General features: G+C 41.7%; 1 protein-coding gene across 4 annotated transcripts in view; it reads left to right on the top strand.

Annotated features, from left to right (window-relative positions):
• Nucleotides 1-18,529, top strand: part of LOC125465921 (spindlin-1-like) — an 86,321-nt gene that overhangs the window by 42,064 nt on the left and 25,728 nt on the right. For 2 of the 4 annotated variants that reach the window (XM_048559918.1, XM_048559921.2), the window contains exon 2: nucleotides 11,584-11,631. In XM_048559918.1, the coding sequence (XP_048415875.1) occupies nucleotides 11,606-11,631 (26 nt within the window). In that variant the 5' untranslated portion in view covers nucleotides 11,584-11,605. Of the gene's footprint in view, nucleotides 1-3,230; nucleotides 3,254-9,715; nucleotides 9,899-11,583; nucleotides 11,632-18,529 lie in introns of those variants that run through there. The other 2 variants (XM_048559920.2, XM_048559922.2) reach the window with 2 other exon arrangements.

Below are 18,529 nucleotides of genomic sequence, written 5' to 3'. Positions count from 1 at the left end.
CAAGACAAGCTCTGCATTGGTGGGCTGTGCAATAGTAGAGAAGCTCTCAATTTTTTTTTTGCAAATCAAGTCTTGTGCATAAAGGTTGATGGCAGACTGAGGTTTTGGAGCAAGCCCAGGTGATTGCAAGTTTTTCCAAACTCTCCTCTTATCGTAAACACAGTAACTCCTTTTAATGTGATACGGATTATGTTGTAACCTCTAAGAGACCAGAACTAGAATATTGGTGACCAGAGTTGGAGGCATGCCTTAGAAATGATGTGATTATCTTTTGAGAGGACTCTGTGGGGATTTACTGGAATAGTTCCAGGGATGAGTGTTCGAACCGCAAGTTTAGAATGGATTTCTTGGTGTTCTTCGATTTGATAAGATAGCAATGGGTTTGTGGAATGAAAATTGATTTTTTTTTAGAAGAACTTGTGGAGCTGGGGGGAATGGTGAGACAGATTTATGGCTTTGCCCAAGAGGTGCAAAGGATTAGGAGGAAAACCTTTCTTTTAAAATGCACAATGAGTACCAGTGGCCAAAAATTCACTACCTATGAGGACAGTGGGAGTACCAATCATCAATCATTTCCAAAGAATATGGAATGACACTACAGTAAATAAATTTTACAGGCTTTGAGGATCAGGGGAATGATACTGACAGGATTGCTCTAGGGAGAAACAGCATGGATTTGATTGGCTAAACATGCTGTAATAACAGAGAATTTGCCTCAATTTAACAGCTTGTCTGAGAAAAAGTTTACAACCGTTAAGGTTCTCGGCTCGGACATGAGATCATGAGCAGTCAATGAGAGAGTTAACTCGAACTTAATGTAAACTTAGGCGAAGATCAGTGGATGGTGAGAACAGGCTGTGTGAGAGAACGTTTTAACAAAGAGCAGGAAATGATATGTAAACTGCAGTTATGTTTAGAGAGGTCCGTTTGCAGATGTTACAGGTGAATTGTATCACAGACGTATTTGTTACAACTGAGGAGGACATGTGGGGCCTGACTTTCCCCTGAGCAGTCATAACATGTTGGCATTGGAAGACTTGATTTGTTTTCAAGATGTAGCGCGCTCTCTCTCTTTGCTACTGGGCAATATGCAAATGTTCCTATCATAACTACAGGGTGGATTTATTTGCTGTACTGGCAATGTTCTTTATCCTAAAGTCATGGGAGATGGTCATTCCTCAGATACTGAAGCAGTTTGTGCCATCATGGAGAAGGATGTGGACACCATTGATGTATTTGATTTGAAATATTATTGTCACATGTAGGTTCAATTAAAAGTTTGTTTTGCCTGCAATACAGGCAGATCATAACCTATAAAGACCATAGGATGTTAGAACAGAGCCACTGATGAATACAAAACTATGGCTGCAGAAAAGGTGTGCAAAAAATAAAAATGAGCCTCCGATTTGAAATTTTGAGTCCATACAGAAGTCTCAATTACAGTGGGGAGGAAGCTGTTCTTGAACGTGTTGGTATGTGTATTGAAGCTTTTGTATCTTCTGTTAACAAAAGAGATTATAACTGGAGTGGGTGGGGTCTTTTCAGGCCAGTGACAATTATAGGTTGAGACAGTGGATGGAAAGTTGGCTTGCATAGTGGACTGAGCTGTGTTCATAACTCTGGGCAGAATGCTTTCTATGGTGCATCCATAAAAGTCGGTGAAAGCTCTCATGCAAGATTTCGGAATTTTTCAGGCTTGTGCTGATGAGTAGCAAGTAACACTTGTGACATGTGAGTGTCAGGCAATAGACATTTTCACACTTAGAGATTAACTACCTCCCCTACTACATTCAAAGCAAAACCGAATTCTCCATTATCAACATCCTGAAACTTATCAGTGACCAAAACTGAACCATATGAGCCATGTAAATAGCACTGGCTATAATAGCAGGGTGGGAATACCATGGCAAGTAACCTACTTCCTGACTGCCCAATGCCCGTCCACTGCCTACAAGGCACAGTGTGATGATGCACTCTCCAGTTAACTGCATGGATGTAATTCCAAAAATGCTCTGAAACCAGTATACTATCCAGGTCAAAGCCCTCCATTTGATCAGCACCCCATCCATCTTGAATACTTCGTTTGCCCCCGCCACCTATACACAGTGACAGCAGTGTGTGCCAAAGAGAGGATGCACTGTGAGCATGCAACGCAGCTTCTCAATAAGCATCTTTCAAATCCACCTTCTTTACCACCAGAAGCACCAGGGAACACCACCTGAAAGTTCCTCTCCAAGCCAAACGCCGTCCTGAACTGGAATTATATTATCACTTCTTCACTGTCACTGGGTCAAAATTCTGGAGTTCCCTTTCTTCCCAGTGGCAATGTGAATGTCCTTATACGTTGACTGCAAAGATTAAAAACTGGGATAATGCCAGTTGAAAGGCAATAAATTCTGGCCGAGCCAGTAATGTATATATCAATGAAATTTTTTTAAGTTGCTGTAGGGTAACAATTTTCCTAGCCAATAATAGGATGTGATCACTCCTAATAGTTCATGAGCGCATCATCATTCATCTTTGCTGTGTCAGACATTTTTCCGTTCACTTTTTTTGTTTTACCAGCTGGATAAATGTTTGCCTTGGATGTGGGAGCTAACAGCATCACAGCAAGGTCAACAGGACATCTAGAAACAACCCTGCAGACAATCTGTACAAAACAGGTGGCTCGAAAGGGTTACCTCTGAAACCTGTTTTTAATTCCACTTCCTAGGAGCTAAGTGTTCACTAGAGATGCTTGTCAGTTCTAGTTATCTGAAGGGAACAAAGATATTGCTGGAGAAATCAGAATTAATGTTTTAAGTCCAATGTTACTTCTTCAGAATGAAAGAACTTCTTTGGGCATGAAATATTAGCAGCTACAGAGAAAGCAGAGTTGTCAGACCTGACTTTCTCCAGCAATTTTTGTTTTTATTTCAGATTTCCAGCATCCACGTTCTTTGTTTTATGCTAGTTGTCTGAAAGTCTTGTTCCAGTTTGATCTTTCTTTTTACTGTTAATAACCTAGATTAGCCAGGTTGCTCTTAGATACCAATGCTGCTTGCCGAGCATGTTGCAGTTAACCTGTCTAAGATAATGTAATTTACTATTTTAGTCACAGTGTAACAAATAAACTCTTGTTTCTTAAGTATATGTCTCCTCTGCTGAAGACTTAAGTGAAGGATTAGACAGCAATACTAACAAACCCCATGGAATTGACACTGCAAGAAAGATATGATGGTGTACCTACCCAGGGAAAATAGAATACAAACTGGTGAGATTGTTTATACCTATCTTTTAATGAGTGAGCATTATGAACTGCGCAAGGAACGGAGGGGTGGTGGGTAAGGAAATGGGGTGCAATAGAGTCAAATCTGCTACAGAAAGGCATAGAAGCAAAAGAAATATGTAATTCAGTCTTTCCCATTTTAAGATGATTATGTATTTTTAAAAATCACAAGCACTGGAGTTTTCTCCTTCTGTTTCCTGAAGATGTGGCTGTTACTTGTTTTAAAAACTGAAAGAACTGCAGATGCTGTAAATCCAGAAACAAAAACAGAATTTGCTGAAAAAGCTCAGTAGGTCTGGCAGCATCTGAGGAAGGGTCACTGGACACGAAATGTTAACTCTGATTTCTCTCTCGGGCCACTACATCTTTCCTGAGATATAGGGCCTAAAACTGCACACAATACTCCAAAAGCGACCTGACGAGAGCCTAATAGAGCCTCAGAAGTGCATTTCTGCTTTTATGTTCAAGTCCCCTCAAAATAAAGGCAGCATGATGTCTCTGGTTAACACTGCTGCCTCAGTGCTGGGGACACAGGTTCAATTCCACCCATGAGCAACTCTGTGTGGAGTTTGTCCGTTCTCCCCGTGTCTGCATGGGTTTCCTCTAGGTGCTCCGGTTCCCCCCCCACAGTCCACAGATGTTCTGGTTAGCAGGATTGGCCATACCAAATTACCCATAGTGTTCAAGGATGTGTAGGTTAGGTGGGTTTTGTTTTTAGGGGGATGGGTCGCTCTGAGGGTCTGTGTGGAGTTGGGCCGAAGGGCCTGTTTCCACACTGTAGGGATTCTACAAATTTTCCAAAAATTCACTTCATGATATGACTGTGTGCTTAGTTTTGATGTTTAATGCTCCGTCAAAGCACAGTAGAACTCTCTCTCTCCCTCCCTCCCTCCCTTTTTTATAGAACACCTTTTAACATAACTAAATAAAATTCTTGGCACAATTCCAAGACTGCTACCTTCCCCGACAGGATTTTCTTCATACATCAGGTCGAGTGATGAATGTTGGATGTGTTTGCAACTTCGGAGGGAAGTAGTTTAGAGCACAGTTATTACCTGAGCAATATCAACATTATGAAATGTTTTTATCGAGCAAATAACAAGAACCAGTCCAAACTGACTGAAGCCTTTGCAATTGAAAGACGTAGATTTGAGATAATTTAGTGAAACTACCTTCGCTGCATAATCTTTGATGCTCTTGCCTACTAAATGATTCCAAAATCCCCATTTTGATATTTGCAGTTGACCCTCTGCCTCAGCCTATTTAGTTTGAAGGGAGAGTTCCTGATTTCTAATACACTTTCTGAAACCACTTCCTCCATCTCTCCTGTGATTAGCAGCACCAGGGATCCAGGTTCAATCACAACTTTTGGGTGGCATTTGTGTGTCCCCTCTGTCTGTGGGTTTTCACTGGGTACTCTGATTTCCTCCCACAGTCCAAAGATGCAGGTTAGGTCGGTTTGGCTGTAGTGCCCAGGGATGTGCAGGCTAACTGGTTTAGCTAAGGTACACGCACAGTTATGGGAATAGGGTAGGGGACTGAATTTGGGTGTCCCAGTAGCTGATCGTGGACCAAATGCTGATCAATTAAGACCATTCAAGAGAGAAATTGGAAAGCACTTTGTGACACAGTGGGTGGTAGAAAGGCAGAGCACGCTTCCAGAAATAGTGGGATTGTTTTTTAATCAACCTGTTTGGTCATATTGTGACACACCTCATGGCAAGTGGGAGTTGAGCTCTGGGCTGAAAAGTCCAGGCTTACAGGAACAACCACTACACCATGAGGCTTTCTTCAAAAGCTATGCTGTTAAGAGATATTGAGCCAAGGCAAGTGGATGGAGTTAAGATATAAATCCGATATGATCTTTGTTGAATGATGAGGCAGCTAGAGGGGCCAACTTCTATTTTTGTATGTATCAGTCATTGCTGTCTTGTCTGTGTTAGATGTCCAGTTACACTGAGACTAATTGTATTGCACCTCTTTACTAAGATCATCTTAACCTGCAGTCAAATTTAGGAGCTACCGGCTCTGCTTTTAGTTCACTGCCGATACTTCGCATTTATTAACTGACAAAGATAGACGCTGCAGTGGAATTGTTGGCCTGTTCAATGGAGAAGTGGGGGGTGGAAAACAATAGCAGGAGGCAAAAGTTGCAAATTGCAGCATGGCCCTCAACCAGACAGCAGGAGTGCGCTTCCGATTTCTCACTGACATGATCTGTCGTCGTAACAAGAATAATGGTTTGCATTTGCATTATGCCTTGAACATTCCAAGGTGCTTCACAGAAGTGTTTCCAGACAAATTTCAACACAGTGTAAGGACAGGTAATTTGAAAACTTGATGGAAGTGCCGGGTTTCAAGGAACACAGTTCTGAAAGGCAAATCGGGGCAGGATTTGTATACTTGACATTGAGGTCCTGTGGAGAGTTGCTGGACAAAGAGACCTTGGCATGCAGATTAATAGTTCCTTTGAAAGTAGAGTCGGACGTAGATGGGATGGTTGAGAACATGCTTGCATTGAGTGTAGGAGTTGGGAGGTCATGTTGCAGCGGCACAGGACATTGGTTAGGCCACTTTTGGAATAATGTGTGCAATTCTCACCTCCCTGCTCTGGGAGGGATGTTGTGAAGCTTGACAGGGTTCAGGAAAGTGGCAACATCCTTGGAAAAGAGTTGTAGGGATTGAGCTACAGGCAGAGCTGAATAGACTGGGACTATTTTCCTTTGGAGCATTGAAGGCTGAGAGGTAACCTTACAGAGGTTGATTAAAATCATGAGGGGCCTGGTCTTTTCCCCGGGGTGGGGGAGTCTAAAACTAGAGGGCATAGGTTTAAGGTGAAGGGGGAAAGATTTAAAAGGGACCCAAGGGGCAACTTTTTTGACACAGAGGGTGGTGCCTGTTTGGAATGAGCTGCCACAGGAAGTGGTGGAGGCTGGTATGATTGCCCGTCCAGATGCCTTTTAAATGATGTGCATACATAGGCAGGGCTTAGAGGGGTATGGGCCAGATGCTGGCAAATGGGACTGGATTTATTTAGGATATCTGGCTCGCATGGACTAGTTGGACCAAAGGATCTGTTTCCGTGTTGTATATCTCCATGACTCTAATCCCTTAATTGAGGAGAGAATGACTGTAAGTTTCTTTTGAGAGGTAGCCTCCTGTCCTTTTTATTTTTTCATGGAGTGTGGGTGCCATTGACCTTGCAAACACTCGTTGCCTGTCTCCACGTGCCCTTGATCTGAATGGCTTGTTTGGCCATTTCAGAGAACAGTTAAGAGTCAAGCCCATCGTAGTGGGTGTCGACACTCCTAGACCAGACCAGGTACGGATGACAGGTTTCTTTCTCAAAATAAGAATTAACCAGATTGGTTTTTAGTGGGTTACGTGGTCACCATTAGGCTGGTATTTTTAAAATCCATATTTCTTTTATTAGTGGCTGTAAACTTGGCTGCCAGTGGTGGGAGTGATTTTAAGAAATGGGATACGTGGTACTCCAACTATTTTTCTTCTGCTGATAGCAGCTGTGAGCAACTTAGCAGTCAGTGAGCTGCAGCTGGATTAACATCGTGTAAAGTTAGTTCGGCATCATGAATTTGGTGGTACCCTGGCTGGCCACTCTTGCTGTGCAAGTCAACAAGAATGCTTGGACTGTGATCCGCAGTAACATGAAGATTCACAGCTGAGTCAGTGCAGGCAGCGGACCTTTGTTCCCCATGAGATAATCAATTAAGATGTCTTGTTTCGGGTGGGGGTGGGGGCAAGATATCAGGGCGTTTAGGAGAAAAATCAGCCTGTTGCCCACATGAAGATGTGCAACAGAGAAAATCGTGATCTTGGCTAGACATCAGTCTCCAACTGAAGGACAACTGGAGGGGGACATGAACCCTCAACCTTCTGACTGGAAGATGACGAGCTGAGGCAAAGCAGATGCTAACTACTGAAGCAAACTCCCTGGTCATTATAGATAATGGGAACTGCAGATGCTGGAGATTCCAAGATAATAAAATGTGAGGCTGGATGAACACAGCAGGCAATGATGCCACCCGAAGGTTGCAGGAACAGCAACTCATATTCCGCCTGGGAACCCTGCAGCCATATGGTATCAATGTGGACTTCACCAGTTTCAAAATCTCCCCTTCCCCCACTGCATCCCTAAACCAGCCCAGTTCATCCCCTCCCCCCACTGCACCACACAACCAGCCCAGCTCTTCCCCCCCACCCACTGCATCCCAAAACCAGTCCAACCTGTCTCTGCCTCCCTAACCGGTTCTTCCTCTCACCCATCCCTCCCTCCCACCCCAAGCCGCACCCCCAGCTACCTACTAACCTCATCCCACCTCCTTGACCTGTCCGTCTTCCCTGGACTGACCTATCCCCTCCCTACCTCCCCACCTACACCCTCTCCACCTATCTTCTTTACTCTCCATCTTCGGTCCGCCTCCCCCTCTCTCCCTATTTATTCCAGTTCCCTCCCCCCATCCCCCTCTCTGATGAAGGGTCTAGGCCCGAAACGTCAGCTTTTGTGCTCCTGAGATGCTGCTTGGCCTGCTGTGTTCATCCAGCCTCACATTTTATTATCCCTGGTCACTATATTTCTGTTTTGTGTACATTGTTTGTTTTCTACAATGATTACAACGACTAAACTTCAAATTAAACCTCATTGATTATTATGGAAATTTGTGATGTTTGCACTTTTCACAACTGTCAATGAAAATGTACTTGTCTGTCTTTCCTTGACTAAGCTGGAATGAGCATGCCTTTGCTCTTCAAGAGGTCAGCTCACTCGACTGTTCTGCTTTCCGTGGTCAGTCGTTAGTGTCTTTGTGTTGAGGCAGATCTTGAGGTTTGAAAGAAGTGACAGTGGTTTTTCACCTGCTTATAAGTTTTTTTTTGCATGAGATACTCTTGAAGTATAATTGGACACATCATTTCTCATCCTTTCCCACCCCACCCACCCACACAGCCATAACAAGTACAGTTACCATGACAAGCACGAGTCTTTTCGGAGATAAGTGGATGTGATGTGGCATCTGTTGCCTTCATTGACTCAGTGTAGTTCATCCGAAAGTGATGTTTTGATATCATTGGTTCTTTCAGCACAGAATGAGCCATTTGTCCCATCATTCCTCTGGCTCTTTGAAACAGTTGCCCAGTTGGTCCTGTAACCCCACTTCTTTCCCATTGACCTGTAAATGTTTTCTGTCACAAGGATTTGTCAGAGCCCCTTTTGACAGTGACGTGATTCAACAGTAACTATCATTTCTATATATAAATTGTAGCAATTCTTAGTTTCCCCTCCCCTTTTTAAATAAATGTAACAGTATATAAGTGGTTGTTAAAATAATATCAGGATTGTGAATGGAGGGAATAAACTATCAATGTGGTCTTAAATTTGCGGGGTTAGAAACAGAAAAGAATAGAGATTATCAATTGTGGAGAGCTATGAAGTGGGAAATTGAAACGTGCAGTTTTAATTAAGTTTTCACTTTAAAGTATAATGAACTAAATTATTTCCATTATTTTAGTGGCCATATTTACACTGGAAAATGCTTATGCAAACTTGTTATCCTATAATCGCCTCTACTGTTGGGAGTCACCTTAATGCAGTAAAACTTTACTGTGTTTCCATTATAAGTATGGACATGCTTTTTTTTCAGCATAAATTATTATCCACAAGTTCCAGGATTTTGACTCCGCATTGAAGAAATGGCAGATACATGCACAAATGAAAGATGTGTGGGCTGATTAATATCTTTGTACTTGTAGATGATGGAGGTTTGTTATCACAAACGTTTTTGGCATCTTGCTGTAGAACCTCCAACAAATGTTACATGCTGAAGCCGCACTCTGCTTGTGACTTTTTTAAAAAATACCTATAAATGTCAGAAATCAGAATAAGCAATCAGAAGAGGAACTGTTATGAATGCACAGCTGGCCTGTTTGCATCTGCAGATTAAAGAAATGTTAGCATTTTGACAAAATTGTTAAAGACTAGAACTGAAGAATATGATTTATGCAGCTAACAAACTGCTTCAAAAGCACATTTTATGTTAGACAATGGAAAGTTAATAAGTGCAGCATAGGCAAAAGTTTAAACTTACCTCTGGTATCTTTACCCGATTCTTGTTACTTGTTGATGAGTACATTAGAACTTCCGCTGTCTGCCCTTTTCTGAAGGGACATTTTCAGGAGGATTATGGGAATTGAAAGAATAACAGTTCTGGCCTATCTGATAACTCGAATTAAGAGGCGGTGGTGTCACTGGGCTAGTAATTCCGAGCCCCAAGCTAATGTTCTGGGGGCGTGGGTTTGAATCCCACCATGGCAGATGGTAGAATTTAAATTCAATAAAAATCTGGAATAGGGAGCTCATTTAAAGGTGACTATGTAACCATCGTCTGTTCACTAATGTCACCTAACCAATCTGATTCATTAATGTCTTTTTAGGAAAGGAAATTTACTATCCTTACCTGGTCTGACCTACATGTGACTCCAGGCCCACAGCAATTTGGTTGGCTATTAACTGCCTTCAGCCCCTTGGGTGGCTTGCGAAGATCCATCCATTGAGGATGGACAAGAAATCCTGGCCTAGCCAGTGACACCCACATCCTATGAATGAATAAAAAAAAGGTGAGATGAGAGAGAGATTAAATTCACTAAAATGGGAATATTGGAAATTAGGTCGAACCAACCTTCAGCTGTGAGGCTGATTTGTTTTTTAAGCTGCTGTTGGTGACTCAGTTGGCAATAGTTGTACAGCCAGAATTGTTACAGCATAGAGACAGGCCCTTCAGCCCACTCTGTCTTTGCTGGCCCGCAAACACCAAACTACACTAATCCCATTTATCTGCACTTGATCCATAGCCTACTCTTCCCTGGTATTTATAGTGTGTACCCAGATGCTGCTTAAATGTAACCAGGCCTCCCCTACTCCCTCAGGCAGCACATTCCATATTTTCTGCTACCACCTGGGTGAAACCTTCTCCTCAAATCTTTTCTAAACCATTTACTCTTCACCACCTTTTTAAGCTTAATGTCCTCTGCTCTTAGACATGTCTTCCATGAGCAGAGATGCTCATTATCTATTTTGTCTGTACCTCTCTCCATTTCCTATACCTCAATCAGATTCCCCCTCTCCCCAACCTATCTTGCTGCAAGGAAAACAAACCCAACCTGTCCATAAACTGATGGTTTTCATCTCAGACAACATCCTGGTGAATCTCCTTTATACGTTGTCTGGTGTAATCATTTCCTTCTGATAGTGTGGCATCCAGAACTGCACAGTATTCCATTCGTGGCCTAACCAATGTTTATAAAGTTTTTTTATAAAAAAGAATTCTTTGCTCCTACATTGTTTGTTTGCCTTCATTTAGACACAGCATACATTTCGTAAACTGTCTTCACTACCCTACCTGTACAGACATCTTCAAGGATCATGGACTTGCACGCCAAGATCTCTTTGTTCCTCAGTACTCTCTCTAAGGACCTACCATACATTTGTGTGTGTATATCCTTCCATTATTAGACCTCCCAAAATACATCATTTTGCACTTTTTTTTATTTGGATTAAATTCTATCTGTCTTTGGAGTACTCCAATTTAACAGCTGCTCAATATCAGACTGTAACCCGAGACTGCCTTCCTCACTATCAACACCACCACCAGTTTACTTGTCATCAGTGGGCTATGTAACAGGATGATGATTCACATGAGCCATTGCCTGGCGGAAGACTTGGTGTATAACTATAAAGTAAGGACTCTTGTAGCAGAGTGGTATGGTTCAAATCCATTTTACTTGGCTCTGTTTTAAAAACAAACAAAATTTAAATTGTTCCACAGATTTCATATCAACCAGGAAGTGCAAGAATTGTGTTTTTTTGGCTGGGAGTAGAGAATTTTGGACTCCCTGTATTACTTTAATGATATTTGAGTCATAGGTAGTGTTTGTTTTAATGCTAAATTTGGAGTGGTCAGATCTAAGCAATCAGTTCTAAATTTTCCATTTCGTAAATAGCAGACTTTTCTACCTTTGAACTTCTATAATGTGTTTTCAAAATCCACCGTCCACCACCCCATGATATTTTCTCTCGCTGCCTCATCTGTCATTTTCTTCTACGTCAAAGTGTAGACCAAGGGTTTTGACCTTGGCTCTGAGCTCAGACCTATTACTGGCAAGAATTGAAAATCCAAGCTTAAGATTTGAGCTGGACCAATATGGAAGAGTAAACACAACTGTTGCAACTTGTACTGGATGTCTGTGCTGTGCAGGACTAGAATTTTGCTTTAAAGTAATGATTTCTGTCTATTCTGTTACAGAGTTACTAGAATTCATGTGAACATGTTGAAGAGAAAGAAGCCTCATAGGTAAGTGAACACCATGGGACAAGAAAGTAACTTGCTTCCATTTTGTCTTATATTTGTTGATTTCAGTTGACTTGGAACCCACGAGAATCTGGTTTTTCTTTAGACGTTGCCCATGTGTCCCAGGTGTGGCCTGTTCCGACTGGAGTCTGTCAAGGTTTGCGTCCAAGGAGTAGCATTGTGGAATTTATCCTCTGTGTGTGGTCTGTGTACTGCACAAGGAAAACATTGCAAATAGGTGCAGGAGGCGGCCATGTGGCCCTTTTTTTTGAGTTTACACCACCATTTTGGTCTGTTCATGTATGTTCAGCCTCCCACTCCTGCTTTCTCTCCATACCCCTTGATCCCTTTTGCCCCAAGGGCATGTCCAGCATTCTCTTGAATAAACCTGATGAATTGGCCCCGATAGCGCTCTCTGGTAGAGAATTCCACAGGTTCGCAACCCTGAATGAAGAAATTCTTCCTCTTGCCAGTCCTGACTGGCTTACCCCTTTTTCTTAGACTATGACCCTCTAGTTCTAGTGTTAGTGAAGTTGCATCACTTCAAACTCTACAGGCAATGCATAACTTTAAGATACTAATGAGTTGCTCGCTGAGGCTCCTTCAACGGCATCATGAAAAACCCACATCCTCTACAATCTAGAGGGACAATGGCAACAGATGTCAGCATCTGCAAAATACCCTCCCTGGCTTGGAATTATACTGCTGTTAGTTCCTTCACCATTGCCAAGTCAAAATGTTGAAAGTGCCTTCCTGACAGCACTGCATGTCCCTACACTAGAGACACTAAGAAAACAGCTCACCTCCGTCATCTTGAGAACAGACAATGCATGCTGGTCTACCTAGTGAAACCTGTGGCCAAGGAGTGAATGAATTTAAACAAAAAAATTACCTAGGTGTACTGTTAAAGGAAAGCTGGAACAGTGCTTGTGGAAGAATGGAATATAGGGATATTCTAATAGTGAGATGGAGTAAGATGGCAGGAGGCTTGTGTATGACATAAACATGGTTATGGCCCATTTTGCCTGATTGCACATTAATGAAAGCATGAACAGAATTGGGAAGAATGCCCCCCCCAGTGACTCATTTGGTCATGCTTTTTCCCAAATGTGAGCCGTACAGACCTGGAAAGTCCCGGCTCAGTTCCTGGTCTATATGGAGATGAGTTGGATGAAGAAGTAACAGTTGCACAATTAATGTATGAGTATGTGTCTGCTTTAGAAGGGATACCTAAACCTCCTGCTCAATTGTTGTTTTCCAATTTGCTCCCAGCCGTGTAACCAAGCCTCCTTGGAGGCTAAGGTTGAGAACCACTGCAGTTCCCCTTCATTAAGTTCACCCACTAACTAATATGCCCCTGCTGACCCAGCACGGCCATTGGTCACATCACATGAGTAGACTGGTGAATTTGAGATGGTTTTGACCACCAACTGTGTGCGCATCTTTGCACATTAAAGACTTGCATTTTCAGAGTGGGGGGATTGAGTGAGGGCACGGGTCTGGAAGGAAAGTTAGAATTGCGATGAGGTTTCGGCTTTAAGCACGGTATGGTAATTTTCACACTTCCGTTGTTCAGCACCTGGTTCAGGAGTTAACTTGTCTAATACTTCCATTTCAAGCTGTATTTGTAAGAAACACCTTGCTCTGAAAATGACGACTACAGATGGAGATTAATGGCTTTCAAGATGTTTCTACGAAGATAGCCATTGATGAATTAAAATGTCAAGCGTGAATGAGTTCAGTTTTATCATTGATAAAGGATTTGATGGCTTTGAGGTTGAATGGAAATTTACCACCTTTGTGAAACTTCCTTTTTATGTAAGCTTGTGATTTTGGAGTCATCAGTTGGTAGTTTAATGTGCTTTTAAAAAAAAAAGTAATCTTTGCATGGATCTTAATGTATTTAGTGAGGGCGGGGGGGGAAGGGCATTGACTTTATTTTTGAAAACATCTCCTGTTCTTCAAGTTGTCCCATGATTTTTTTCCACGAGCTCTGAAACCCTGTTCCCACATGAATAGCTGTAGCTAAGCCCAGCGCGTGTGTCTGCTGATACAGACATCAAAGATAAACTCAATTTCTTCTACCAAAAATCCATGCATACTGTGCAGGCTGTCTGATTTATTTTTTTAAAAACTGCTTTTTTTTTGTTTTCTTTTCTTTACATCTTGCTTTCCCTTTCCCCTATTGTGCTGGAGATGTTAATATAGTGGTAGTGTCACTGCTTAGTAATCCAGGTTGATCCTCTGACACAGGTTCAAATACTGCCACTCCCACTTCACCTGAGAATTTAAATTCACCTTATAAAATCTGGAGTTGAAAGCTAGACTTAATGATGATAAAATTGAAACTATCATCAGTTGATCTAAAAGCCCATCTGTTTCACCAGTATCTTCCTTGGAGAGGATGTCTGCTGTATCTACTCAGCCTGGCCTGCAAAAGGGTCACCAGACCCTTTTTTAAAAAAAAAACTGTCTTTTCATTTTTCTGTACCTTAAATTTGTGTACTGAATTGGGGAAAGTTTTGTTATAAGCAAAGGTTTGCTAAAGGATTAATGCAATTTTTAAAACCAAGTTATAAAGAGAGGCTGAATAGGCTGGGATTTTGTTCCCTGGAGTGTAAGAGGCTGAGGATTGACCTTTTTATATAGGTTCGTAAAGTCGTGAGGAGTATAGGTATTGTGAATTGCAAATGTCTTTTCCATAGTAGGGGAGCCCAAAACTAGAGAGCACTGGTTTAAGCGAGATGGGCAAGATTTTGAAGAGGACATTAGGGGCACTTTTTTGCATACAGGTGTGTGTGAACATGGAACAAGTTGCCAGAGGAAGTAGTAGAGGTGAGTACAGTTACAACATTTAAAAGACATCTGTACAGCTACGTGGATATGAAAGGTTTAGAGGGATATGGGACTAGTTCAGCTTAGGAAACCTGGTCAGCATGGACAAGTTGGGCAAGGAGTCTGTTTCCTTGCTGAATGACTCTATAACTCTGTCTGTAAGTACCGTCAAGCAATATTGAAGTATAGTTTGCGCAAGAACTTCAGCTGAGGTCTGTGTACAAATAGAAACTCCACCTGGTAACAAGTTGTATTTCTCTGTTGGCAAGTGATCAGCTGTTTGATGATAAAGGCTGCCCTGCCTGCCAACAATACTGTCATTGGTTTTCAGGTAGCTGGACATCCTGGGGCTGTGAAATGGGTAGGGAAAACTTTGACTACCTGCAGCTCAGGAGAACTGCCTTTTCTGGGCAGTAAAAGCCATTTTAAGCCTGACGAAAACCAGTTTATCTTTCCTTTTTAGTTGCTGTAAGCTGTGACTTTTGTAAGCATGAAACTAGCCACTCTCCCTCCTGCAAACCAGTGATAGCATCCAGAGAAAGATGACTCAGATGTTCTGATCAGCACAAGAACCATCTTGGTAGGCCCTGTGAAACTACTTTCCCAATTCTCTACCCATCTGTCATAGTATATGTCAGTTATATCTTCCACGTGTGGAAATATCCAAGCGGTTCACCACCATCCGGGTCAAGGCAGCACACTTGTTGGCACCCCAGCTAACATCTTCAATGTTCATGCTGTCCTCCCCCAACACAGGAAACAACGTATATCATCTAAAGATGCACTGCAATGACTCCAAGAATCCTTGGGTAACACCTTCCAAACCTGCAACCACAACAGCTGAGAACGAGGGCAGCAGATATGAGGGATGTTTCTGCAAGTTGCCCCTCCAAATCACATACCGTCCTGACCTGAAACCATATCATTGTTCACTCATTGCTGACAGTGAATTCTGGAGCTCCCTCCTGAATAGCACTTATGCATGTACACGCTGTGCATGGACTACAGTGATGCCAGAAGGTAGCTCATTACCATCTTCTCACAGGCTAGTGATGAGACAGATGTCTGCAGAGCCACCAGTGAACAAATGAAAGAAAATAACTTTCATGATCAGTTACATTTTTTCCATTAAATTGCAAGCAATTGTCCATTTTTTTTTTCTCTCTCTGGCATAGACCTGTGTGTTTTGTGCTTAGATATGGCTTCTAAAAGCATAAGTGAATGCATCAGCATGCTGATCATCAAGGGTTTGTTACTTGTAGGTTAATGGTTTCAGTGAAACTTCAAATGGCACGAGTGTAAATATTATACCATATTCTTGTATGCATTATGGAAGGGACTTCTCTGATTGTAATTGACTAACACACTCTGCCTTATGAATTATTGAAGTTGCACGTGATGCACATTGGAATTCATTATAGCTCGGTAAGTTACACAAGATGTACAATGCAGAAATAGACCACTTGTCCAATTTGATCTGTGGTGTAACTTAAGATCCACATGTGCCTATACCATCAGCCTTTTTCATCTAAACCTATCCCATAGTCTTCTGTTTCCTTCTCATTTCATCTGGCTTTCCCTTAAATGCATCTATACTCGTTGTTATCTCAGTTGTTGAGCTTTGTGATAGTGAGCTCTACATTCTAATGGTTAATGAAGTTTCTTCTTAATTTATCACTAGTTTTATTAGTCACTAATTGACCTTTTTTGATCTCTAGTTTTAATCTTGTATACAAACTATAGAACTGAATTACTAACCTTGCATCTAATGCTTTACAAGACATTCATAATTAAATAAGGATAATAAAATGTGAGGCTGGATGAACACAGCAGGCCAAGCAGCATCTCAGGAGCACAAAAGCTGACGTTTCGGGCCTAGACCCTCTGATGAAGGGTCTAGGCCCGAAACGTCAGCTTTTGTGCTCCTGAGATGCTGCTTGGCCTGCTGTGTTCATCCAGCCTCACATTTTATTATCTTGGAATTCTCCAGCATCTGCAGTTCCCATTATCTCTGATACTAATTAAATAAGGAATTGATCCAAGCTCAATTTTTTTTTTCCTCTGGCTCATGTCATTGACCAGAACTGCATTCTTAAGTGGCCTTCAGCAGTTGCTGATGAGCGTGACTTTGAACTGCTGCCATCCATGTGATATAGGTAGATGTACATTTGTGGTAGGGAGGGAGTTCCAGAGTTTTGGTGTACAGACATTGAAGTAAGAGTGACTATTAGTTCATGTCAGGATTGTGCTTGAAATAATAACTCCACTGAGGCTGTCATCCTATTACTAAGTCACCCTTTGTTTACACATGGAGAATCCTTGACACTGATCTAGCTCCCTTAGCACCAGCTCTGAGTGAACAGACCTTTGACACCCTAATTATATCTGACAGCCAGGGCTCCCTGATTTGGGTTGTTAATCTCATCCAATCAGGGAACTCATTTTTTTCCACCTGGCTGACCTCATTATAATCACGAGATAAGCCCTCTCCCTCAGAGTCCAAGGACAGAGACCAATTATTTTTCTTGTAGGTTCTCCAGTGTTTTAGCACCAGGTCATGTTCCTTTAACTCTGCCTCGGTTACATGCAGCATTTAAAACACAATAACTTGCCTCTTGCACCTGCAGTGTCTCGGAAGAAATTCATTCTGTCCTTCTGGCAGCAACATTACCAGTAACCATCCCAGATTCTGAGGTTTCTTTAATGCTTGACACAGCATCAGAAATCCTCTTCAGCCCCTTTTTGTTTTATTTCTTTTGTTAAACTTTTTTACTGCTCAATCTAGTTTCACATATCTACCATTTTCAATAAATCTGTATTACGGTCCTTGTGCATATTTATGGAATGTGGTGATTTCAGATACTGAGTGCAGAAATGGAGATGTCTTGATTTCAATTGTGTGGAACCTTGGTGCAACTCACCTAGAATATTATGTGCGGTTTTGCTCTCTCCACTCTGGGAAAGCTGTAGTAGCCTCAGTGGTAGTGCTGTGGAGCTTCACCACATTATTTCCTGCTAGCCTGTCACAACAATATTGCTATTGAGTGTGAGATGGCCACACTTGACTGACAAGGTTTCTACACACATCTACTGTGTGAATGTACAAATGTTCAATTTTATCAATGCAAAGTAGCTGAGACACTGAGATTAAATCTTTTACCTGTGAGGAATTCTACAGGAGTTTTGTTTACTTGATCTTAATTCAAGACCACACCAAGACATTGATCCAGCTTGTTTATAATGAAAGAACATTATTTACATTTACATAATTCCCTACATGTGCCCACTCCAATTAGGAAGATAATTGAGTTTGCACTATATCCTTTTAAATGAAAATGGATTTCATTTCAATCCATTACCACATTAAAATGTGCAGGGATTTTAAAACAAAGGACTAAACAATCGATTTCCTGTTTAAAATACAAATAGCTTCTGAGTTTCCACACAGCAAACCTAGACCAGATTTGCACTCGTCTCTTACAAGTATGTTTAACAAGGGTCACTTACTAAAAAGGGAGTTTGAAGCTTAGCTTTAATCAATTTAGTAGCAGTTTTGATTGTGAGATGCATTAACTTGTAGCTACCTGCCTTAAAAAAGGTGATATTCAGGGCACTTCTGAAGGACTGCTGCCTTCGTCATGTGTAATCCTCTGACTGTCTAAAAAGGTTTTGAAACTCCCAAAGGGGTCCTCCTGCTGTACTGGTACACTATTTGGCTGGCCTGTTCATCTAAATAAATGACCACATTACAAAGAGAATTTGCAAAGTTAGGCACACTGAAGCAAAAATAAATTTTGCTTGGATCTCCATTGTCCAGTTTATTGAACCCAGTTCAAGCCTGTGGCATTCCTACAGCACATTGTGTTTTCAGGGTTGCTGTTTGTTCATTGGCATCATTAGATGATAAATGCACATAAAACTGTCCTTGCTACTAAAAATGTTTTCCTTGTTTGCGGAAATAGAATTGTTCCAGTGCAGAGGAAGACCATTCAGCTAATCATGACTGCATTGTCTTCCTGAACGCTTTTTAACAGTTCAAACCCTGCCTCTTCCCTTTAACCTTCAA

Source organism: Stegostoma tigrinum, chromosome 30 (genome assembly GCF_030684315.1).
Source record: "Stegostoma tigrinum isolate sSteTig4 chromosome 30, sSteTig4.hap1, whole genome shotgun sequence".
Lineage (NCBI taxonomy): Eukaryota > Metazoa > Chordata > Chondrichthyes > Orectolobiformes > Stegostomatidae > Stegostoma > Stegostoma tigrinum.
This window is presented reverse-complemented; position numbering and strand designations above follow the sequence as displayed.